This window comes from Catharus ustulatus, chromosome 22 (assembly GCF_009819885.2).
Source record: "Catharus ustulatus isolate bCatUst1 chromosome 22, bCatUst1.pri.v2, whole genome shotgun sequence".
NCBI classification, from domain to species: Eukaryota; Metazoa; Chordata; class Aves; order Passeriformes; family Turdidae; genus Catharus; species Catharus ustulatus.
The window spans coordinates 7,126,214-7,150,613 of record NC_046242.1 but is presented as its reverse complement, the minus strand read 5'-3'; the positions used below and the strand labels follow the sequence as shown (position 1 = coordinate 7,150,613).

The 24,400-nt window shown below is 49.9% G+C and overlaps 1 protein-coding gene across 4 annotated transcripts in view; it reads left to right on the top strand.

The window, feature by feature from the left end:
- Positions 1-24,400, top strand: part of CAMKK1 (calcium/calmodulin dependent protein kinase kinase 1) — a 94,074-nt gene that overhangs the window by 41,625 nt on the left and 28,049 nt on the right. For all 4 annotated transcript variants that reach the window (XM_033078058.2, XM_033078059.2, XM_033078060.2 and 1 more), the window contains exons 3-9: positions 6,494-6,541; positions 8,092-8,145; positions 15,937-15,988; positions 16,524-16,657; positions 17,242-17,278; positions 19,455-19,476; positions 21,360-21,448. In XM_033078058.2, the coding sequence (XP_032933949.1) occupies positions 6,494-6,541; positions 8,092-8,145; positions 15,937-15,988; positions 16,524-16,657; positions 17,242-17,278; positions 19,455-19,476; positions 21,360-21,448 (436 nt within the window). The remainder of the gene's footprint in view (positions 1-6,493; positions 6,542-8,091; positions 8,146-15,936; positions 15,989-16,523; positions 16,658-17,241; positions 17,279-19,454; positions 19,477-21,359; positions 21,449-24,400) is intronic.

Genomic DNA, 24,400 nt, shown 5'->3' with positions numbered 1-24,400 from the left:
GTGAGGCTGGTGGGTCCCTGACAAGATCCAGCATTGCCCTGACCTGCCTGCAAAAGGCTCTGTTGCACACCTTGTTCTAAGCAAGCTGCACATTTCTGTGCCAGTCAGTGCCTCTCACCTGCTTAGAGCCATTTTGGAGTTGGTTCTTTCCCCTTGCTTTGGGTTTCTGGCATCCTCAGTCAGTGCCTTAGCAGAACATCCACTGCTGCAGCTTGTGGGTCAGTCAGTCTGAGCAGAGCTGGAGATGGAGCTCAGGAGCATTCAGGCTTTATCAGAGCCCACGTCTGTCAGGAGCAGGGATGGATGGCACAGCTGCCTGTCACAATTTCCTGTTGTGCTGATAGCCATCTCAGCCTGTCTGCTTCCCTCTGCTCCAGCATGGCAGCTCAGGGCCTGGCTGGCATTGATGCTGTGTCCTGGACTCATCTGGGGAAAGGATGGAGAGATGTGCTGTGCAGGGACAGAGTGGGGACACAGCAGAGCTGAATGCTCTGCTCTCACTGATGAATTATGGAAGAACACTGTGTTCTCTTAGGGACATACTGCTGAGCTTTTTAATGCTGGTTTAATATTTGTTCACAGGCTGGGAGGGAATCTTCTGTTCAGGGATCAAGAGGCACAAGAGCTGAAGCTGAGCCTGTGAGGCTGAGGGAGGATTTACCAAGTGACAGCAGCAGGCAGTGAATTGGGGCTGTCCTGTCCCTGGGACTGTTCCACAGCCTCCTGCCTTCTGAGCACAGCTTTGGGTTTGTTATGTAGGGAGGGGGCAGCTCCTGGGCTGACAGGGCTGCAGCAGGGCTGGGGCATGTTCTCTTGCTCAAAGACTATTCCCAGAGACACCAATTAGCCAACAGCCCCTGGACAAAGAGCTGCTGGTGTCCTGCAGCCACTGCTGACACCCTGGCTCTGCAGTTCTCACTCTGCCAGAGGAGTAACATGTTCTGCTCTCCCAGCAGTGGTTCTGTGCTCTTAATTAACCTCATCTGTCATTTCTCTATCAAAAGCTGGTCTGTAATTTTAAAAGTTCCCTGTTTGTTCCCCTCCTTTCTTAGATTATTCATGCCCTATGGCCTGGAAGGTTCTCTCAGTGCCTCAGGAGTGCTTGATGGGATTTCTGCTGCCTTTCTGCCCATCAGAGCTTGGCTCTGACAAGGGAATGGCTTTGCCTTTAGCTGTGGCACAGAAGTGATTAAGCTGAAGCTATTAAGGGTACAGAAAGCTGCAGAGCTGAGGCACAGGCCCAGAGTTTAGGCCCACTTTGCCTCTGTTGATGTGACATTCCCAGCTCCTGCTCAGTGCTGGCAGCAAGGCAAGAGGAGAGGATTTTCTGGAGGCTGCTAAAAGGAGCTCCTGCTGTGCTGCCCAGATGATGCCCTGGTGTTTGTAGGTACTGGGGAAACACTCTCTGAAGATATTTGTACATGGGCATCTTGTCCCTGTCTGACTGAGAGAGCTCCTATAGCAGCAGGTCTTGGATCTGTGAAAGGAGAGAGGTGCTGCATGTTGGAATGAGGCATTTGAAAGTGCAGTGTTGCTGGGTTTAGTTTTTTTGGTTTGTTTGTTTTTAATCCTGCTGTTTTAAAGCAACCTTTTTAGTTAGCCAAGAAAATCTTGCTTGAAGAGTGACTAGGAGAAGAATAAAAGCTGTCTTTTTTTCAGGCTTTCTCCCCAGCCCTGCCAGCACAGTTAATTGCATTATACAGTCTCCTCTCCAGTCTTTTCCCTTTCACATGTTCCCCTGCTCTCCCTGAATCCCAGTTCCCCCTGCCATGGTGTCCCACTGTCTCTCCACTCTCTGGGATCAGTAGGAGACTGTTCCAGGTGTCCCTGCAGTCCTGGGAATCAGCTGCAGCTTTGTGTGCTCCAGCAGGAGTGGAGAGGATGAGTCAGGCCAGTGCCTTCTCCCTCCTTGGAGATGCTCCTGGCTGTGGATGCAGGGAGGAGAAGGAGCTGACAAAGGGAATTTTCCTATGCTGGATGTCCATGGCTTACTCCAGAGGCATGGAAAATAAATCACTTCTTTGTCCTTTCTTGGTTTTCCCCATCTTTATCAGAGCCAACTGGTTTGAAGCAGCTGCTGTCAGGAGCTGAGGCAGTGCCTTGGTGCTTGGCTGATCCAGGTCTCACATTCCCCATGGCCTGGGAGCTGCCTGGTTTTCTTCATAAAGTGATTTCCTTGCTGAGCACAAAGGTAAAACTCAGGTGGAACCAGGGCAGGGGCTGAGAGCTTCCCCTTGCAGCCCCACAAGTCCCCCAGATGAATTTCTTCTGGAGGCCTTACTGTGGTTCAAACTAGAGCTCTTGAAAAGATTGAAGATACTTGGAAAACATTCCTTCAAAGAAGACTCCCCCATATGGTTCATTTCTTATCCTGTATTAATCAACCTTTATTTACAGTTGCATTTCCAACTTGTCTGAGGGAAAGGTTTGAGAGAAGGAGGAAGCCCAAAGCTGCAGCTGGAGGGGGGCTGGGAAGGGTCCCATGAGTCCCAGGCTCCTGCATCAGCTCTGGGCTCCCAGGTGGGTGAGCCCCAGTGCTTCTTTTTGGATATTGTTTCAAAATCTGTTTATTTTCTTACCATGGGTTTCCTGTCTATCCTTCTTTGTCCCTGAACAGCTTTCTAATTTGAATTCACCTGTCTATCCTTCTCTGTCCCTGAACAGCTTTCTAATTTGAATTAATTGCTGCCCTTAATATCTATTTTCTGGCTTTTATTTTCATTTTCCCTGTTTTCAGAACTGCCTTCACTTCTCCTTCTAGACAGGATGAGTTTAAAGCAGTGTTTCATCATTTTTCTTCCATGCCTGTCTTTAAGGTGTATTTCTAAATTGCTGAAAATTCTTTTCAGGTTGGGGAATTTGGCCTTGTTTAGGGGACAAAATTCTCCATTATATATGTATTCTCTGTTATATGTATGTAGGCAGTCTGTTTTCAGAAATGACTGATTTTGGAAATCAGCTCTGGTTCTCCCTTCCCATCCATGCACCTCTCTGGGACAGCCAAGGCTCAATTCTCAATTTCTCAGGGTTTCTGTCACCCAGTGGTCACAATGGATTTCAGGAACTGGGCCTGGACTGCACTGTGCTTTATGGTTTTTGACCAGTTTTTGTTTTCTGTGACATTGATTTCTCCCCCTTCTTCTCATGAGTAATACCTTGGACATGTTAACACAGGGGGCATCTTGTTTTTTTAAGGTGAAACAATTATTACACACTTGGACTGGCTCAGTCTAATTTGGTGACAGCTTTTCATTAAAGGATCTCATTAAGGTTCTTGCTCTATTTGTATTTATCAGCAGTTGCAAATACATCAGCGTGATGAAATCAAGAGAATTGTACAATGTTATCTTAGAGAAACACTTGGCCCAGAGATAGGTGTTTTTCTCTGATAAAGGAATAGGACAATTATCCCACTTCCTGCAGGAGAAGCAAATAACAGAATAACAACCCTTCCAGTCTGCAGCAGCACCTGGCAGGAGTCGCTTCAGCAGTGAATTATGGTCTTTCCAGCAAGGAGAAAAAACGTAGAAACCACTTAAAATCTGGTTTGCTTTTTGCTGTGTTCAGCTCAAGTGCTGGAAGGACAGCAGAGCTGAAGTGGTGGTGCATCCCAGCAGGAATTATCTGAGTGCAGGGTGATGGGGGTGTGTGCCAGGGAGGGATGTGGTGGCAGGAGCGTCACTCTGGGAGGCTGGGCTGCAGATCTGGTCATTGCCTTTCCCTGGGATCCTGGCTGGCTGTTCCCTCCCAGGGGTTACCCATCCCTTTCAAAAAACTGTGCCTAAAGAGGGAGTTCTGCACCCACAAGCTCCATCTGGCAGCAGTGAAACACCAGGGAGATGCTTCAGGGGATCAGGCTGGTGGGGGATGAGGATGGAGATTTGTGGCCAGAGGTGAGAGGGATGGATGGAGAGTCAAAGGAATTGGTGACTTGGACACAGGGATAAGGCACAGTCCCTTCTGCTTTGTGAGGATGGATGGATGGATGGATGATGGATGGATGATGGATGGGAATGGATGGATGGATGATGGATGGATGATGGATGGATGGATGGTGGATGGATGGATGGATGGATGATGGATGGATGATGAATGGATGATGGATGGATGATGGATGGATGGGGATGGATGGATGATGGATGGAATGGGATGGATGATGGATGGATGATGAATGGATGATGGATGATGAATGGATGATGGATGGATGGATGATGGATGGATGGATGATGGATGGATGGATGATGGATGGGATGGATGATGGATGATGGATGGATGGATGGATGATGGATGGATGGATGGATGATTGATGGATGGATGGATGGACACACTGCATCCCTCACTAAGGGCTCTGCTCCCTCTGGAGGGAGAGAAGAGATGCCACCATGGCTTTCTTGTCAGTCTGTGAGCAAGAAGAAGCATCACTTGGTGCTTTAGAGATTGAGACAAGGTACTGAGTGCAGAGCAGAGTCAATGGCTGTGTGTGAAAGGCTGTGTCTGCTCCTGCAGGTGATTCCTGCTCAGGGAGCAGCCTCATAGCAACACCTGGTCATTTCAAGCTCTCTGGTTTGAAGAGCAGGAGATGTGAGGTGGTTGGAGGCTTTCTTGGAGCAATGGTCACTTTTCCTGCCTGTCCCAGCTGCTCCAGTGGGTGTTTCACCCTCTGCAGCACTGCAGTTTTCACAGGACCAGGCAAGGGATATAAAGTTGAGCACAGAGAAACCAAGACAGGAGACAATCAGAAAAGTGTTCCTGCTGAATTTGTGAAGATCACCAGGTTGCAAAGCACAGCTTCCCACTGGGGAGTGAATCTGCTGGCACAGTGTTTGCAGGGGAATTTGTCCTCCTTGTGTCCATACCCTGGGTTCCTCATGCTGCCCCCTCCTTTAGACAGGGGCATCCTTTCAGGCCCCTCATATCTTACATCTTGGCTTTTGCTGGGTCGTGCTTTCTCCTCTCTTGGTGCTTCTAGTTCTGATGGATTGGTTTTTACCTTTGGAAAAATATGTGCTTTGCTAACAGCAGAGTTAATACACTCTGGGGCCCCATTACTCACAGCTGGCTGCTCTTCCCTGTCAGGGAGGTGGAAAAAACTTCCTCCCCTGGCAACAAGATCAAGATTTAAACCATTCCTTCTATTCCTGACAAGCCACAGCTTGTAGCCTTTAAAAGTCATCAGTCCCCCATTTCTTTACTTTTTATTGCAATGGTCTCTTGAGTTAGGAGCATTAGGAATGTTTTCTGGTTGGTGATGGAGAAGAGTCAAAATCATCACCTCCCACACCTGTGCTGGGTCCTGAGAGGCAGAGCAGTGCTGCTGCCTGGGGCAGGCACTCTTAAAAATGGACTGAAGGCAGCTGGCACTGCTTTTGTGTTGTGATGGTTCTGTAGATGGCAGGGCTGTTTTGAGGTTTATGGAAAGGCTAATCTACCTGTCTGCATGTTTTGTATCAGCTTTGTTCCCAAAGAAGCGCAGAGGCTGGCTGTGCATTTCCAGCCTGCTTTAGTGCTTGGCAGAAACATTCAAAAATGCAGGCTTGGGAAGTGCATGCCATCTAAAGCTCAGCCCACACCATGTCCTGGGCTTTGAAACTCCTCCTTTTCCTCACCCCACCAGGGTGGGAGCTCTTCCTTCCCCTGCAGTGCGGTTCAGTGCTGTGTTCAGTGAGGACCAAACTCCCCTGCAGAGATCCCAGCAGAGCTCAGCTCTGCAGCAAGGTGTGTGTGTGTGCTGTGCACACCCTCTCACAGGGCTGGTTTTCCTTCAGGCTGTGCAGCTCTAAAGGAAGGGTGGGTTATCACCAGCTGCATGGATCTCCAGTCCCACCTTGTTCTCCCCTTTGCTGCTCCTGGTGTGTGGAGGAGCTCAGCACTCCATCATCACATCCCCACCCTGTGGGCTTTCAGGGCTGGGTTCTTTGCCAGCAGAGCCCAGACCTGCTCTGGGTGATTTATTTTAGCAAATACCGTGTCAGCTGAATGAACCCATTGTTTGTGTTGGGTGGCAGAGGAGCTTGGCTCTGTGAGCTCTCCTGGAGGAGCAGCCCAGGATGCAGGTGAGCTGCCTGTGTTTGCCAGGCTGATGCTGGGAAGGGCACAGGTTCCTGCTGTCACCCTGGGGTGGATGCTGGGGTGCTGCCAGGCTGTGAAAGCCCAGGGAAGCTGGGACAGGGATTTTCCTGCCTGGTCTGAGCACAGTCCAGTGCAGAGGGTTCATGTAAACAAGGCTGCTGTCAGAGCCCCTGGGCTGAACCCAGGGCAATGCTGGGGAATTGGGGTGGTTTTACACCAGCACAAATCAGAATTCAGCCCATAATTCTTTTGTCTTGGGTTGTCAAAAAAAAAAAAAAAGCAGCAGTGCTTATAGTGTAACACACACCAGTTTAAGTAAGATTAAGTCTTTAATTATTTAGCACTCTGCTCCTACTTGAACCTGATTCAAACTCAGTCATTTCCTTTACCAATACTCTAATTATGTTCTCCTTTTGATCTGCAGGACTGTGTGCAATTGAACCAGTACAAGCTGCAGAGTGAAATAGGCAAGGTATGTACTGGGGCTCCTGTTGGTCACACCAGCCTGTGTCACACTGAGTGGGGCTGGAAAGGCTGTGCCACCCCAGGGACCTCACTGGCCAAGACTCCTTGAAAGTTGTGATTGTTTTTAGGGTTTTTTTCCTTATTAATTTGAGCAAGTTTTGTTCAAGGTCACAGTGGAGTTACTTCCTTTGAAATCTAAATTTATTTTTCCTCCCTCAGAAGGTGGTTAAGCTGGCTCCCTTTCAGCATGTTTGCTTGCCAAATGTAACAAGAACCTTTGATACATTAATACAACACAACAAGGGGAAAAAAAAGCCCAAAAAGATGATCAGGGAGGATGTTTGGTCCCCATCAGGGCTGGTTAAAGTTTTTACATCATGTGAAATACTCGTTTAATTCCAGTGCATGTTTAAAACGTTTAAAATGTTTAAAAGCTGTAGAATGATTCCAGAGAGATTCCTCTGAATTTCTTTAGAGTTCTTTAGAGGTTCTTTAGAGGGGAGCAGCTCAGACACCTGCACATTTGGCCACCCTTGCAGAAGGGTCCCCAGGCAGTGGTGCTGGCTGGGAGCTGTGCCTGCCTCTGCACTTGGACCCTGCAGGCACAGGAGGCTGCAGCCCCAGCTGCACACACCTTCACCTGGAGTTCAATCTGCCCTAATGCCCCCAAAACAAGAGCCCCAGGCTGGGATGTGGCCCCACACCTGTGCTGTGAGCTGTGCACTTGGCTGCTGGCAGGCAGGGGGAGTGAGGCTGCAGGTACCACAGCAGATCCCAAACTCACACACAGCTTCAGACCCACTCCTGTGTGCTTTGAGGAGAGTGTGAAACCTTCTCCCAGCTGGGTTTGTCCCTGCCTCCTTCCCTGGGGTCACAGCAGGCAGATGGGCACTGTGAGGTTGGTGGAGGCTCTGCTGTGCTTCTGCATCACCCAGATGGCTTGTTAGTCTCCTCTGACACCAGAACCTTATTTCAGCTCTCAGTGAAGTCAAGAGAAGTATTTTGAAGTCTCTGGTGTTCATCCCACTCCTTTATTCCACAGACATCTGTCAGGGATAGTAGCTGGTCATATCTCACTTGCACAACATGAGTGTTTACTTGAAAGTTTGCAAAACCAGCAGTTTGGATGGAGTTTCAGGCTGTCCCTGGAGCTGTGGATGCAGCAGCAGCCCAGGCCTGCATCTTCCTGGGCAGCATGGTGGAACAGGAACAGTGTTCAGGCAGAATCTCCAGATTTTCACCAAAAAAAATCTGCTTGAAAATTGTTCTCTCTGCTCCCCATACCTTCTGAGTTCAGACAGACCTGGTGGCTTTGGCCCAGGGCAGGAGGTGATGGGCCAGCTCCTCCAGACACCGATAATCCTCCAGCAGAGCTGCCAAAACACACAGCCCTGCTGCAGGGTCACAGCCCCTGCAGGCTGCTCAGGGCTCAGCATGGTCTGGGGCCTTGGGAATTGGTTTTTGGTTTTTTTTTCCAGCTGTGATCTACCAGCCTGAAGCAGCAGGAAGGTGAGGTGAAGCTGCTGAGCTGACTGTGCAATTGCTGTTTATTTTCAGGGCTCCTACGGCGTGGTGAAACTGGCCTACAATGAGAACGATGACAAGTATTATGTAAGTGTGCCTCTCCCCCTGAGAGCTGGGTCCTCTCCTCTCTCCCTGGCTTTCAGGATGTGTCCTTGTCGTTTGGGTGGCTGCAGGGAGCTGGAGCTGTGCTGGGCAGGGAGCTGCTGTGCAGGAGGGACCGGGCGCGTGCCTTATGTAACAGGCAGGCTGCAAAGCGTGTTGCTGATTTGCCTTGGCATTTTCTAGCTATGAAGCAGGTCACCTGAAATTAGAGGCATGTGGGTGGTGGTGCTCAGCACCTGCTGTGCATTGGAAGCCTGGCCTGGAATGTGTTTTGTAAGGAAATGGGGGCGTTTCCCAGGAAAGTGTGGTGTGGCTGGGCAGTGCCAGGCTCCCTCCATCCTGCCCCTTGGGATAATGGGGACACTGCAGGAGGCTCTCTGGCAGGGCATCAGGTGTAGGGTGCAAGACAGAAGGGTTTAATGAAGCCAGGGTTGGAGAGTTTTATTTTCCAAAAGGCTGCTTATGCTGAAGGCTCTTGCCCTGTGCCTCCCCTTTGAGAGGCAGCTGAGTCCCAACCATCCCAGCTGAAACTCCTGCAGAATCTGTCTGCAGATGTGCTCATGTCCCTGGGCTTGCCCTCTGGCTTGTTCTGTTCAGGCTGAGAGCAGGAGCTGGAAGGAAGGAAAACTTCCTTGCTGTGTATGGCTGTGCCTGGAGGCTTCTGGAAGGAGCTTCCAGCAGTTTCTGATGGATCCCAGGGCAGGAATCTGCTGAGGGATCTGCTGCCCAGCCCAGCCCTGCCAGAGCTGCTGCTCCACACTGCACTTGGTGAGAGTGTCCTGCTGTTGCTCCTGCATGGGGATGAAAATGGCCCAGCAGAGCACCCAGGCAGTCTCAGTGCTGCTACTTGTCCCTGCTGGCCTTGGGACAAAAGGGAATAAAAATGTGCTCTGGAATACAGAGCATGCTCATTCCTCACTGCTCCCCAGACAGTTTTTCCTCCCTGACTCTTTATTACAAGTGACACACCAGGTTGGAAGGGTCAGGTGGGAACTTGTATGCCTGTGGGTATTCCTTAGCCTTTCTGTGCTTCCAGCAGGCACAAAACTGCAGCAGGAATGCCTTGAAATGAAGGATGGAAGAGATGAGACAAAAATCTGGACCAGGTGCCCTGGAGCTGGCCAGGGAAAGGAGCCACAATTCTTTCCATCTCCCATCATTTCCAAGCTCATTCACAGCTGCACCAGAGCTTTTTCCAATGGCCCCTTTTCTCTGCTGCCCTCCAAATCCTCCCTGCCATGCCCTGCAGCAGGATGGTTTGTTCTGCAGGTGATGGTGCCAGCCCTGGCTTCCCTGATCCATCTGTCCCACCTGCACAGGCATGCCAGCAGAGTGGGAACACATCACATCCATCAATCATGTTTATTTCCAGCTGAAAATACTTTTCCTTTGAAAATTGTAATCCTTACATTTTGGCACTGCCTTTTTGTTCAGGAAATCCCATTGAGCTGCCCAGTGGTGGGCAGGGCATCTGCTACAGCTCGGCAGGGAGGGCTGGGTTTGGGATAGCACTGCCTGCTGCATTCCTGTCCCTGTTTTGGATGAGATTAACCCCACAGATACAGATTTAGCTGGTCAAATCAAAACCAAAAGTGAAAGCCTGCGTGTGGGTTATCCTGGTGTGTGTTGGTTAATCCCTCTTAATCTTGGTTTCTAATCTAAGCAAACCCTTTAAAGGTGCTGCAGCCTGGGAGGGGCAGCGTGCCTGGGGGCTGTTGGAGCCTCACCTGGAGGCAGGCAGGGCACAGAGCCCCTCAGTGCCAGCCCTGCAGGGATCTGCTCTTTGCTTCACCCCATCCTCCCCCTGGGGCTGGGCTGGGTCCCAGCTGGGCTGTGGGTGATGCTGGGTGTGTGGAGAGCTGTGCCCAGGGCAGTGCTCTGGGTGTGCCAGGGCTGTGGGTGGGAGTCAGGGCAGGATGGGGGCTGTGAAAGGCAGTGATCCCCAACCCTGTGTCCCACAGCCTTGTTCCCCCCTTGGCTGGGGCAGGGGAGCTGTGCCCTTGCCCAGCTGCAGTCCCATGCCTGGCACCCACCTCCTCCCAGCTCCCTGTGTTGTGTTTTCTGTGGTGGAGACACCTCTCCTTTTCCAGGACATTAAGCCAGCTCAGGAGCTGGCAGACTTCTCAAAGCTTCAGAGAAGCAGTGCCAATTGCATAACTGGCTAATGGCTGCTTAGCTCTCCACCTGCCTGGTGTGCCTGACCCTTCTGGGCTCAGACAGCTTCACCCTGCCCTGCTTATCCTTCCCATCCCTCTGCAGTGCACCCCGACCCCCCAACGGCTCTTACCAGCTAATGGAAGCAATTGTGATTCTAATAGCTGGGCAGGGCATTTTCTGTGTGTTTGTTTTCCCCCAGATTTAGCTCTGGACTTTTTTTGTCTCAGTGGTGGAAAGCAGTAAGAAGTAAATAATTTCACCATTATAAGCCGCACCATTTTGACTAAAATTTTGGTCCGAACCCAAAGTGCAGCTTATAATCGGGTGTGGCTTGTATATGGACAAAGAACAAAAAGTTGCTGTTTTAGTTTGGAGGACAGGTGTCTGCTGAGAAAGGCAGGAGCTTCTCTTTGAAATGGAGAATGTAAACCCCCTCCCTCCAAATTATTATAATTTTGAAATCAAGGGGCTTTCAGGCAAAGATATGGGAATTAGGAATAACAGTTCTTTACTAGGGAAATTAAAATAGAAGTACAGTACTACAAAGAAACAAACCCCAAACCCTGACACAGTCAGAGTACAGCCTGACACCCGTCAGGCAGGGTGTTGGCAGCAGTCCCATTCCATGGTGGCTGCATCCTCCTGCAGTGACAGATGTGGCTCAGTTGGAGCAGTGCTCCTGTACAAGGTGCAGTTTCCCTCCGGAGCTCCAGTGGTGATGTGGAGAAATCCGGTTTTCCTCTGGAGTCCAGTGGAGAAAGGGGCTCCCTTAGTGTCCCAAAACCTCTGTTTTTATCTTGGTAAGAAATGTTGGGCTCTTCCCCCTGGCTGGAGCAACTCCCAATGGGATGCAGTAATTTTATCAGTCCCACAGTGGGACTCAATGGCCATGAGCAGAAAATGACTGGCTGGAGGAAGGATGGATTGTGGAAAGATAAAGAACAATGCCCTGCCTGGTTTCAATGGATGCCCATTAGCAGAATATCTCCCACAGAGATAAGGATCACTGCCCCCACCCTCAACAGATGGTGATAGAACAGATACCTTTTATCACACCTGTATTGTAACCCAAGACAGTTGCAAACACCCAGATGTTCATCTTATAATCAGGTGCGTCTTAGAATAGTGAAATTACTGTACTTGGAGGAGCCCTTGGTTGGCCTTTAGTGGGCAAGGCCAGGTTGGATGGGGCTTGGAGCACTCCAGTCTAGTGAAGGTGTCCCTGCCCATGGCCAGGAGTTGGAACTTTAAGGTCCCTTCCAACCCAAACCGTTGTAGGATATTCTGTTTCTATAACTGATGTTCATTTGCAGTGGTTCAGGATGAGACCAGGGTGTTGCTGCCTTCTTTATTGTCCTTAAGCTAGTGTGCTGCAATAACAAGGACCAAAACTGTAAAGAAATAAAAAAAAATATTATTTGTGGGTATAATTCAGAGTGTGGCTCATGGTTCCTGCTGAGGTGTGGGACCCTTTGCTAGCTCCCTTCAAAAAGGCAGAGTTTATAGGGAGCAAGGACTGAATACAGCTCCTGTCAAAGCAAAAGGAAAGATTGCTGCTGCTTTAATGAGCTTTGGATCTGGCCTAGAATTAGGAAAAACTCTCAAGAAAAAATTCAATCACCACATTTGGGAAAAAATGTAGATGGGTTGTGTTTACTCTGTGGCTTTTTTACTTTCCATTAAAGATGAGGGAGTGCTCCTAAGAGCTTTGCCCTTGGTTGCTGTGAGCACTTGCAGTGCTGGGAGAGCTGTAAAATGTCCTGGCTCACATCAGGGGAGGCAGGGAATGTGTTAGACCATGGAAAATGGAATTTCTGCACCAGGTATGTGACCCAGTGCTCCCTCCAAGGAGGACACCCCGCTGGAAAGCAGAGCTGGCTGCCAGAGCAGAGGACCCTGCAGCTCCTGGGGCACATGGAGCTGTTACAGCAGCTTCTGTGGGGCCCTGCCAAGGAATCCTTTACACTGGAAAGGTTTCAGTGTCTCAGTTTGAAGGAGATGCTTTGACGATGACTAGGGGAAAAATCAAAGGCCAAGTTCTGTGGAAAAGCAGCAAATAAAAAGCAAAGGCAAATGTGTCCAAGCAGAGATCTAGATTGGAATCATTGTGCTGATGGAATTTGATTCTTTGATGCCTCAGGTCATATCTTCCCCCTATTTTCAATCTCTAAATCAGCTTGCAAAGAAAAGTGGTTATGATGGGCATTTGTTATGCCACTGCTGGAATAAGACAATAGCATTTAGGTTGTCAGTGGATTTTTCTTTTTTTCATCCTTCTTTTTTAATCTTGTTTCCTAAGAAACAAGATTTGTGTGATTGTGCTCTCTGCCTCTGTTTGTACCTGACAGTCTTTGCATGGAGGGCTGTTTCCTACCAAGTCTCAGTGATGGAAGGAGAAATTCCTTCCAAGTTCATGAAAGGAGTGGCTGAACAAAGTGCTGCTGCTGAGAAGGTGGCCAGCAGCAAGCCTTGAACTTTCCAGCCCCTGGAGAATCCACTTTGGTCACCATCCAGGCGGGAAGGGAAGGCACAGCTCCTGTTTCTCATCCTCTTGCTCACACAACAGCTGCTGAAGCCCTGCCAGCTGCACTCCAGAGCAGGGAGTGATCTCTGGCTTGCTCTGACACCTCGTGCTGCTCAGCTGAGGGCTGCTGAGGGGCTGGTTAACCCAGGGTAGCAGCAGGGTCCTGGGGAGGCAGCTGGAGGCAGGAGAGCTCCAGGACAGCGTCCCTGCTGGGGTGGCACAGCCTGGTGATGGAATTCTGCTGATGGGACAAAGGTGACAAACTCAGCAGGATTTTAAGGCCATGGCAGCTTAGCCTGTCTGGTTTAGGATTTTCTTTCAGTTCATAACACTCCTCTTTCCCAGCAGAGCTTCCCTCTCAGCTGCTTGGTCTGAGGGATGTTGTTAGGCAGGGCAGGTGAAGAAGGGCTGGAAACCCTCTCTGGTCTGTTCAGCATTCCCACAGTGTGTCCTCATGCACTGGCAGAGGATTTAGGTGGTTAGTAGGGACTCTGGGAGCTGTAGGGACTGTGCACAGACTTCTGCCCTTGCAGTACAAGTCTCTCCCACAGAAAATAAAATGACATTGTAAGCACTGTGAGAGCATCACCAAGGACAGGTGGTAAGTTCACTTGGCTCAATCATTTGTCACCCTTCCCTCCCAAAACCAATGGGCATTTTGCCACGTTCATTACCCACAGCTTGTGGTCTCACTGTTGTGAAAGCTGCAGTGTCACAGCCATCCCTCCCCTCCCAGAGCCTGGGATCTCCTTTCCCTTAGGCAGCTTCCCCGTGGTTTCCAGCTGTAAGGCTGATAGGAAGAGAGCAGTAAACTCAGCTAATAAACATACAGCAGAGAAAAGCACACAGTTCCTGCTGTTTCTCAAAGGGAAATGTCAAGACCTGTGTCCACATGTGAATAGTTGGGAGGAGGATGTGTGGAGGAAATCTCCAGGCTCCCTCTTTTCCTGAGAAGACTGAAAACAAAACTTGCCTGTGCAAAGGGAAAATCCCTCAGCTTGGCTCTGAGCTGGTTCTTTATCAGAAAGGCATTATCTGGGTAATTAGCTCTGCCTGTGAGTACAAATGTCTTTGGCTCTGTCATGAATGTGAGCCTGGAAGGAGAGGTTTGCTGGAGCATCCCTGAGCTGCTCCCATTACACAGCCACAGTTCAGGGGGAAGCCTGGCCCTGCCAGCTCACTGTAATTAAAGTGAGGCTTCACAGCCACGTGCCCTCCTCTCTGCTCTTGTGCTAATTAAGTGGTTCTGGCCTGTTACATGATGAACTTTGCTTTTTGTCCCTGTGTGAGTTTGTCAGTGCAGTGGGACAGGTCCTCTCTTCTGAGGAAGATGTAGCAGATATTGGTGCTTCAAAGCTGGTATGAGGAATCCTGGTGCTTCTTTCCCAGCAGTAGTGCTGGTTTGCAGTCACTCACCTATGATGCAGTTACCCCCCTTGCCCCTAAAATGTTCTTCAAGGAGTTTGGGTGTTTGTGAGCTCCTGTTCCTCCATTTCTGTCCCCAAGAGCAAGTCTTGTCTCAGCTATTGCTCCTCTCTGCACCTTCCTGCTCCCTCCAGCTTCCCCTGGGAAGGGCTATCCTGGTGTGGGCATGGCTGGTGCTGATGGCTCAGCTCCTCAGGCTGAGGCCCCCAGGCTCCCAAACTTGGGAACTTTCAGCAGCAAATTGCATCTTCGATTTTGTCCTTTTTCTAAAGCTCCTTGCCAGAAGGCAGCAAGGACTCAAGATGGGATTGGAACAAGAGGAGAGTTCTCCTCCTGGGTTGGCAATGGTTGAAAGAGAAATGGATGTACCAATTCCTTTGATTTTCTCATAAATTTTCATTATGGAGAGATAAAAGTGGGAGCGTGGGAAGTCCTTCAGGCTTGGTCCTGGCCGTATTTGGAGGTGGTTGAGCACATCTTGGATCCTCTTTCAGCAGACCATGAGTCATTTGGCTGCCTGTGTTGGACACAGAGCTGTGCTAAGTCAAAGATAAGCACTTCTGAGTCTGTCTCTCAACACCATCATTGCTAACAGTTGGTTTGGAGCTGTCAGGCAGGATTGAAACACTGCAGTGTCTCTTCTCAATTACACGGGTGCAAATACAGAGGATTTCACTGGATCAGTACCAAAAATACCAATCCTTTCAGCAAGCCATGAACCTGGCTGCAGTGGGAGCACTGATGGGAGGTGGGGATGCTTGGGCATGTGGTGCCTTCATTGCCAGGAGCAACAGCTTGGGAAGGAATCCCTGGAATGGGTTTGGTGACTTGTTCTTGGTGTATGTGTTAAAAACAGATAGTGGGGCACAGATCCTGCCTCTGTGGTACTAATGAAAAATTCCTGGGCATTGAACTGTGCCCTGCAGGACTCCTTGGTTAGCTAGATTCTGTAGGGATCACTCCAGTGTGAATTACATATTGGATGCTTTATTAATAGGAGTAACTGCTTGGGGTAAGGGAAGGAGCCAGTCATCCCAGCTCCTGGAAGCACTGAATGTTTTCCTAACAAATTGTACCATGAGCTGGTTTCTTATTAAATATTCATCTGCTGGGCCACTTGGGGGGTTTGAGTGGCCCTCCAAAAGGTTATTAATGCACTGAGCAGATGGAGGCACAGAGACTGTTTATTAAATTCAGATTGCCTTTTGCCACTATGCTAATGCCAGCTGGATGGCAGGAAGAATTACCCTGACCCTTGCCATGCCTCAGCTGCTTGGGTTCAGTTTCCTTCTTATACCCCCTGACAAGACAAAACTTAAGATGAAGCAGCCTTGAAGTGGCTCTGACCTGGAGGATGGCTGTAACATCATCCAGAGGAACCCACCTCTTCCTTCAAGCTTCTGTCCCAAATGCAGAAATTTGGCTCCTTTTTCTTTGTCCATTTGAAAATAAATCCAAATTTTTTCATGGGGAAAAATGAATGGAACAAATGGTTAGCAGTTCTTTCAGGAAAGCCTTGGTTCAGTGTCTGTCTGTTGTGGCCACCACTAACCAGGACCCTCCTCCAGGCTGAGCAGCAGCCCTGAGCCAGTCCCTGATACTCCCAGGCCACAGCAATCAGCTCTTTGGCTCTTGTTCAGTTCTAACACTGCTTTTTCTTCTTTCTCCAGGCCATGAAAGTCCTCTCCAAAAAGAAGCTCTTGAAGCAGTATGGATTTCCACGTGGGTATCTCACATTTAGAGGTCTGCCTGTTGTCCTCAGCCAAATCTCTCTGTAGAGACATTGTCTGCCAGGACTGCAGCACGTGGCCTCCTGTGAAAGCTGCCCCTGGAGCTGGGAGCTGGTTAGAATGCAGTGGGTGGTGAGGGGGCAGATACAGCCACAGGGGAATTCAGCACACTCAGTAATGAGATTCCTGGCTCTGATTTTTGTGAGTCTCTTTGAAGTGGTGACTCTTCCATGTTCACCATTTATGAAGCCTATGAAGTTAGGCAGGGTATTCCCCCTCCTCTCAACCTCTTTATCCCTGGGACACACCTGGGTGCAGGCTGGGATGCCCCAGACCCATCTGGGAAGCTGGGAGCAGCTCTGAATGGGACAGTTCCAGGTGGGAGACTGCAAAGCTTTGGGGTGAGAACAAGGGGATGAGATCTCCCAGAACAGCTGGAGGTGCATGCAGAGGGGCAGTGGCTCTCACCCTGTGTGCAGGTGCTGCTGCCAAACGAGGAATTCCTCACTGTGCTGTCACCCTTGCAGGTCGGCCTCCTCCCAGAGGGTCAAAAGCATCCTCTGGGGAGCAGCCCAAACCCATGGCACCCCTGGACAGAGTCTATCAGGAAATAGCCATCCTAAAGAAGCTGGACCACATCAATATCGTTAAGCTGATAGAGGTGAGCTGCTTCTCCACCCTGAGTTATGCTGGAACAAGTCTGGTTTGTGTTGCAACGAGAGGATTTTTCTTCAGCTGCTCCTGCTTCAGCCAGAATTGGTTTAAAACAGATGTTCAGAAATTTAGGCTGGTGGTTCCAAGCAGAGTCTTATTGACTGTGGAGGACAAACTGCACACTCACCCTGCACTCTGGGCTGGTGCCCAGGAGAAGGCAGCTCATTGTGCTGGTAGAAAGCAGTGAGCTTTGATCACTGAAACTTGTGTGCAGACAAGCCTGGGAAGGTGCACAAGTGCAAGGCTTCAGTGCCATTTTCAATATTGACTGAGGTCAGCTTAGGACAAGCAGTGCCTTGGTTGGTAGGCTAATCCAAATACAGGCAGAAGCCCAGACTTTTCTGGAGACAGGAAAATCTGTCCTCCAAAACCCCATTCTCTGCAGGACTCTCTAAATATTAGCCTAAATTGTTCTCAGTGTTCTGCAGCTCAGCACAGTGTACTGGGAATGTTACTTGCTTAAAAACATTTTTTTCCTGCTGTTTTTCACTTTTTTCCTCTTTCCCCTTATTTCTCTGTGATCTCTCTCAGGTCCTTGATGATCCTGCAGAGGACAACTTGTACATGGGTATGTGAGTCTCATAAGCTAACAGAACCATCTGGGCTTAGGCCTAGTGATGCAAGTGACACCTGCCAGGACTCGGGGTCAATACGGGAGGAAACTTGTGCCAGCTTCAGCAGACTTATTTTTTTCTGCAAAGTTAAAACGCCTCTAAATGCAGCTGGGATGGAAAGGCCCCGTGCAGTAGGGTAAGGCAACCTTGTGTCAGTACAGCTGTGCACATCTCTTTGCCATGGGGACACTCTAAAGACCTGACAGCTGCTCTGCCCTCCCCTCTCTCGAGCCAGGAGGGAAGGGAAGGGTGCAGGATGGTTTCCTTGTCCTCCTGCCCTCAAACTTCTGTAGGCTGTGGATAGTGGTGGTGACTGCAGTCACTCCAGTCTTGTCTGGGGGTGTTCCCTGTGACCCCTGCAGAGCTCTGACCACCCTGCTGAGCCTCAGCACCTCCCAAGGGAGCAGCTCTCCCACCCCATGCCTGACTGGGTGTTGTGCAGAGGGCGAGGGAATTCCACCCATTTTGTCTTCCTCTCCTCCAAACCCTGAAAGTGCCAGCCACAGCCTAACCCCCATTTGGGTAAAACACTGGGGAACAGGCCTGGGAGGCCCTGAGGTGCTCCCTGAGATAGGCTGGAGGAGGGGATGACTGACCCTCTTACATCTCTGCTTCCCCAAACTGTTTCCTGATGAAGCAAGTTCAAAGACTGCTCCTCATGAAATAATTATGGGACACTTTTGAAGCTGCAGTGAAGCAGGACTCTGCCTAGTAAATGAAGCAATTTGCCTTTGAAAGGCCAATTTTCCCTTTGGGCTGAAGCCCCAGTGGCATCTGGCAGCATCTCAAAGTGATGGCACTCGTGGTGGGGAGGGTGGTTGAGGCTGTTGTTTGAAGGCCAGAACTCCTGGGGATGGAGGAAAGGGGAGAGATGAGGTAGAAAGCTGCAGAAGGGAAAAAATCCCCAAGCCTGTAGAGCAAGAGAAGCATCCCAGAAATGGCAGCAACAGCAGCAGGACAGGTGGGGACTCTCCTGGAGTCTCTCCTGGTGCTGTTGAGGTTGTGCTGATCCCTGAGTGATGAGCACTGGCCATGTCCCTGTTGTCCTGTTCCCTTTCCTCTGCCTGGGATCCGGTTCAGGCACATCCAGCTCCTGCCCCTGCAGTTCCCTTGGCAGGAGGAGTAGCACTGCTCAGGGCTGGATCTCCTGCAAGTGGGTTTGCCCCCTCCTGATGAAAACTGCACTTTTCTCCTTCCAAAAATGCCCCCACTGCAAAGCAGATGTAGAGGAAGTGGTGTTTGCTCCTTGCCTGTGACTGCTGGGATCAGGCACTGCTGAGAGCACTTGGCTGTGTCAGTGGGATGGGATGGGATGGGATGGGATGGGATGGCAACAGGCACTGAGCAACCTGGTTAATAATGAAATGCTTCCACAAACTGCAGCTTCTGCAGCCTGGAGGGCAAGAGGAGCCAATCCAGGCTGTTGTGAGTGTACCCTCAGAGGATCCCACACCCTGGTGCTTTGTGGGGGGGTCTGCTCAGATTTTTTGGGAAGTGCAAGAAATCCCCATGTAATTAATGGGGAAAGAGCTCTCCTAGTCTAAATAAAAGCAGATCCTTCTCCTGTTTGCAGAACAGGGCAGGGAAGGATCAGAAAAACACTTTTCCCCAACCTCCTAATCAGACACACAAACTCATGTGCTCTGCAAACCTCATCTCACACCAGCAAATCCTCTTCAGTGGCTCCTGCCAGGGAGTGCTTGGCTCAGACAGAGCTGTGGCTGTGCTGCTGATTGACACAGCAGAAATGGAGCAGCATGTTCTTACAGCATCTCCTTCCCTATCAGCAATTTAGTGGAAATATCACAGCAAACACTCTCCCTTGGAGGTACAACAGGGCTCAAACCAACGAGGGCTGACACCCAGAGCAGCAGCACAGTGGTTGATAAATTAGCACCTGCTGTCTCCCCAGACAGAGTGGCAGGAGGGAGGATATTTGTCTGTGCTGAAGAGATGAATATTTTAATTTTGCATCCTCTGGTGTCCTTGTCATGGGCGAGGGAAGAGAAATGAGTGGAGATAAATTGATTTTGCAGGTATGGGAATGCATGTGTTTTTGTAGGTGATGAATAACAAATAAACCCAGGCTGCTCTTCTCATTCATTCATGGTTTATTTCCTTTTCTTGCAGTGTTTGACCTCATGAGGAAAGGGTAAGTAGCCTTCCTGGGATCCCTTCTGTTGAAAATGTTGGTGTTCATGGTCAGGTTCCCATGTGAAATGGAGGTTTGATGTGTCCAGTGGGGCAAACCCTGTCTGCAGAGGAGGCAGAACCCAGCTGGAGTTGCCTTTGCACTGCTGCAGCCTGGAATGGTGTGCTGAATAGAAATGGGCTGGGAGGACATGTCCTGGTGCCAGACTCTGATCTGGAAAACGAATTCTATGACAATTCCTCATCAGGTGCCTGGAAAAAAGGGTTTGAATAGGAGCACTCTGCTGGGTTCCAGCCACACTGTGGCTTGCTCTGACACAAGGGGTGTGTGCTTGCATCAAGGTTTACTTGCCACCTGCTGCCTTATTTTGCCCTCAGCACTAACCTCTCACGAGAGGCAGTTCTGTTGGCACATTTCTTTTGCACAGTAGAAGAAAGGAAAAGGTGGTAAGAGGTTCCTCACTGCTCTGTGCTGCACCTGCACTGATCCTGCAGCTCTGCAGTCCCAGTGAGGGCATGATTTCTGTGCCCAGGATGAGGAGATTCCCAGAGGGGTTATTTTTCTCTCTGGCCACATGAACAAGCTGCCAGCTCCAGTGCTGGCAAGAGGCTCCCCAGTCTCCCTGGTGATCAGGCTGATGCCTGTCCTGTAGGAGGGGAGCTCCTGTAAACAGCTGAGGCTGGGGAACCTGTGGCTCATCCAAGTGCAGCCTGGCTGCCTCTGGCAGGAGGCAATTAGACTCCATTAGTGCCTCTGCCAGCCCTGCTCTCACATTATTTCTCCCTGGTTTCAGCAACAGAAAAATGTGCATAAAAGAGGGAGGGAAGGCAGTGACAGGAAAATGCAAATGGGAGATGAAGGTCATCAGTCAAATGGGCAGCAAGGGAGAAGAGGGAAATGTTACAGGAAGGATTTGCTGCTGGGTGCTGAGGGGAAGAGCCTGGTTTTGGCAATGTGCTGTTCTCTGCCAGGGTTTGGCTTGCCAGGATGGTGTCCCAGGAGCACTCCCTCAAATCCAGCTCCAGCCAGTGGAGGTGTGTCCAAATGCAGAGCCAAGGGGCTGAGCACAGGCAGGATTGGCCCCCAGTGCCCTGGGAGTCCTTAGCTCCAGCCATTCATCCTCGAGGGAACAGGAGATTCTGACTGGCTCTTACAGCCTCTTTGCCCTCAGCTTTCAGCAGGCACAGGCAGAAGAGGGGCTTTTAGAGGAGACAATGCATCCCTCAGCAGTGGCAGCATTCAAAGGAGAGGAGAGGAGAAGCTGACCAGGTAACCCTGGCTGTTCAGGGCTGAATGGCTGAGCTTTGGTGGTGGCTGAACCCTGAGCAGCCAAATAGGTTTTGAAAGCAGTTTAGTACAATGCACTGGAAATACTCCCATTTAACCTTTGAGCCATGTTTAGGCTCTGCCTCAGTGTAGACCAGCTGCACCATGATATTGTGCCAGGACTGAGCCCCAGCAGGCAGGACATGCAGTGCACAGCAGCACTGTCCCCTCTGCTACCTGGATCTCATGGAATGCTGCTCACTGCCATGAGCAGCTTCAGCACGAGGCCAAAGCCAGGCCCAGCTTTGTTCTTCTCCCATTAGGGCTGTCAGTGAGTAGTGTTTGTCCTGTTTTGTGCAGACATCTGCAGTTAATCCTGATGATGATGATGAGGAGGAGGGCTCTGTGGCTCATGCTGGCTCAGGGACTGTGCAAAGCCAAGCTCAGTAACCAAAGCATCAGCACGTCCAGCAAGAACGGACTCACCTCCCTCCTGTGTCACAGCACCAGAGCCTTTGGGAGGCTGGCCCTCAGTGCTGGGACATGGTGGGGAGCAAACCCCTCCAGCACGGGGTGTTGGTGCCCCTGTGCTGAGTTGCTGTCCCTGTTCCCCACAGGCCTGTCATGGAGGTGCCCAGTGAGCAGCCCTTCAGCGAGGAGCAGGCGCGGCTCTACTTCCGAGACATCGTCCTGGGCATCGAGTACTGTGAGTACCAGCCTGGCTCTGCTCTGCACAGCCTCTGCCTGGGCCCTGCTCAGCTGGGGAGGGGCACCTTGGCACTGGGGGGATGTTGGATGGGCCACAGAGGTCCCCTCAGGCTGGGCTGCTGTTGGAGGTGGCCCCACTCAGCTTGGGTTTACCCAGGAAGTGTCACAGAGCCCTCGGGAAGGACATGAGGCCAATAGTGCCTCTCTTTTCTTCCATTTATTTCTTTTTGAAGGCAATACAAGAGCCAGAAAGTGGGTGTTTGCAGTGTCATGGATTCAATCAGTCAGCTTAAACTGGAACAAATCCCTGTCTCCAACTTAGTAGAGCTGGAGAGCAGCACAGGGAGGATGTCTGTCCCTATCCACTCCCTTTGCAGAATCCATCTGAGTGACTCCCTGTCCCTCAGGGCTATGGGGTGATGAGAATCCAGCACTGCTGTGCCCTCCCAGGGAACTGGTGGATCAAGTGTGTTCCCAGGCTGTGCCCAGACTCCAGAGCAGGGCTCCTCTTTGCACCCTGTTTGATTATTGTCACCTCTTTGGGTGATGTCTTGTGGCCCTGTGGCTGAGGCAGATTCACTGCAGAGTGCCTGTTCTGCAGAGTCCAGGAGGCCAGGACAGGTCTGTGAATGACAGCAGGGATTCTGCTGGCCCCAGTGTCATTGCCATGTCCCTGCTGGCATGAACCTGGCAGGGGTGAGCAAAGAGGGGTCCCTGAATAAATAAAGACACAAGGTGGAATGGTCTGTGTGCACTTAGTGCTTCTGCAGCTCAGCTGCTGGTGAGCTGAGCCTGGCTCTGTGCCTGCTGGATCCTGCTGGATCCTTGCCAACAGCCCCTGTGAGTTCAGTGCTCCCCCCATGCTGCTTCCCCTGCACACCCACACTCTGAGGAATTGCCTGAGGGGGATTTGGGGGGAAGAGGCTGCACAGCTTTTCTGAGGATGTTCCCACCTTGCAGGTCTGATTGTTTTCCAGAGGAGACAACAAATATGTAGTTAAGGTGATCCTGTCATTACCTTGTGTTTCAATTGCCAAACAGCTTTTGGTTAAATCCATTTACAGCAGCTCATAAAGCAGCTCCTAAATCTCTGAGGCTGGATGGGCTCTTGTGCATTAATAACTAGACAATCAGGAAAGCTGGAGTGCAGCTTTTACAACTGAGAAAAGTCACCAGTACAGTTAAACAGGAATCCATAATGTGGGCTGGGTTGTTCAGTATATTCATAAATGAACAGAAAAAAGGTGGAGGACAATAAGAGAGATTGATGATGGCACTGGGTTATTCAGGAGAGTTGTTAGAACTGACTGGGAAGACTGGCAGGAAAATGCCATGATAGCAAGTGATGGCATGATAAAATGACAGATAAAAATTCATGTTGCTGTCTGCAGGGTAATGCATTAGGGGGAGAAACAACACTGAAAATACATAGAATGAGATGGGCTCTAAATTATCTCTTCTCACTCAGGCTTTATTCTGGATAGTTCTCTTGAAAATGCCAGCCCATTACTTAGTGACATTCAACAAGGCTAACAAGATTTTGGGAATTATTTGGGATGAAAGAAAGAAGTAACTAGAAAATGTTATTATGCAGTTATTTGGATTTCTGAGAACTCTTAGGTACAGGCAAGGAGTATCCTGAGTATTATGTGCAGCCTGTCTTAGAGACAGCTCCCAAGAACTGAGGCCCAAGAAGGAGGATCAGGATGGTCCTGGAATTTCTTAAAAAAGCTCTTAAGACTGGAAAATTATCTTGGGAAGGGATGCTATGGGAGATGCTTATAAAATCCTAAGTGTCAGGAAAGTGCTGGAGAGGAAATAAATCTTTTCTGTCTCGAAAAAAACAATAACCAATGGATAGCAAACAAAATAATCAGGTAGCCAGTTTAAAGCAGAAGGAATGACTTGGTTCAGTCAGGTCTCTGAGCATGATGGGCCTTGCTGAGGCAGAGGAGCATGGTTTGCAGGCTCTCAGTCCCTCTCCACGTTGAAGTGAAGCACCACCTCATTTTTTGTCTAAAACCAGCAGTGAATAAAATCAGTGTTTGCAAGCCTGACAGTCCAGAAGCTTCCAGGTGCTGCCAGACTTAGTCAGGTCACCCTAGAAATTTGGTAGAAATTAATATATGAATGGGAATCTCAAGATTGAGTAGAGCTTGAAGGATGAAGATGCAGCTTTTTATATTCCCATTAGCATTCAGATTGCAGCAGAGGCTGTGTGCCCCAGCTGGGAGATCCAAACTGTGCTGTGCTGGATGCTGCTGCAGGAACAGTTCCTGCTCAGAGGAAACTTTGAGTTTAGTAGATAGGAAAAAAACAAAACAGCAAAGTGTGGGTAATCTTAAGCAGAGGGAGTGAAATTCAACAATAAATTATAGGATGCCCAAGCACTCCCAGCAACAGGAACAATAGGATACTTTATTTTGGATTATTGAGTAACCACTTATTTTATTAGCAAATGAAAGTTAAAAATTGTGTTCTCTCTGAACTGCTGGGTAAATGCATGGCAATTATTATATAATTAAGAGGAAGAGTGCAGCATTTGTGCATGCTGAAGGCAAAGTGTTGCCAGGCAATCCAGAGATTGCAAGGTAATTTCAATGTAAGCATCCATAATTGTTGTTTAATTTGGGAGGCTCAATAACCATGCAGCTGCTTGAAGCTCACAGTCATCACAGCAGCAAATGCATCATTGTTGGTTGGATTTTATTAGATTAGAAGTTGCAAACTGGATTCCTGTTGGAGCTGAAAGGTGTTAATGGTGAGCAGGAAGGGGCTGCTGGGAGATGTGGGCTGAACTTTTAAATCACTGGTGGTGGCATGGGGTCTGTGACCAGTGTGGGGACTGGGCTCACTGGGTTTTCATGGAGTTTGCCTGGGGTGGAGGCTTCTGCAAGAGAGCAGGCTGTGGGGGGAAGTTTGGAGGGAGGAGTGGTGCAGGTGATGAGAG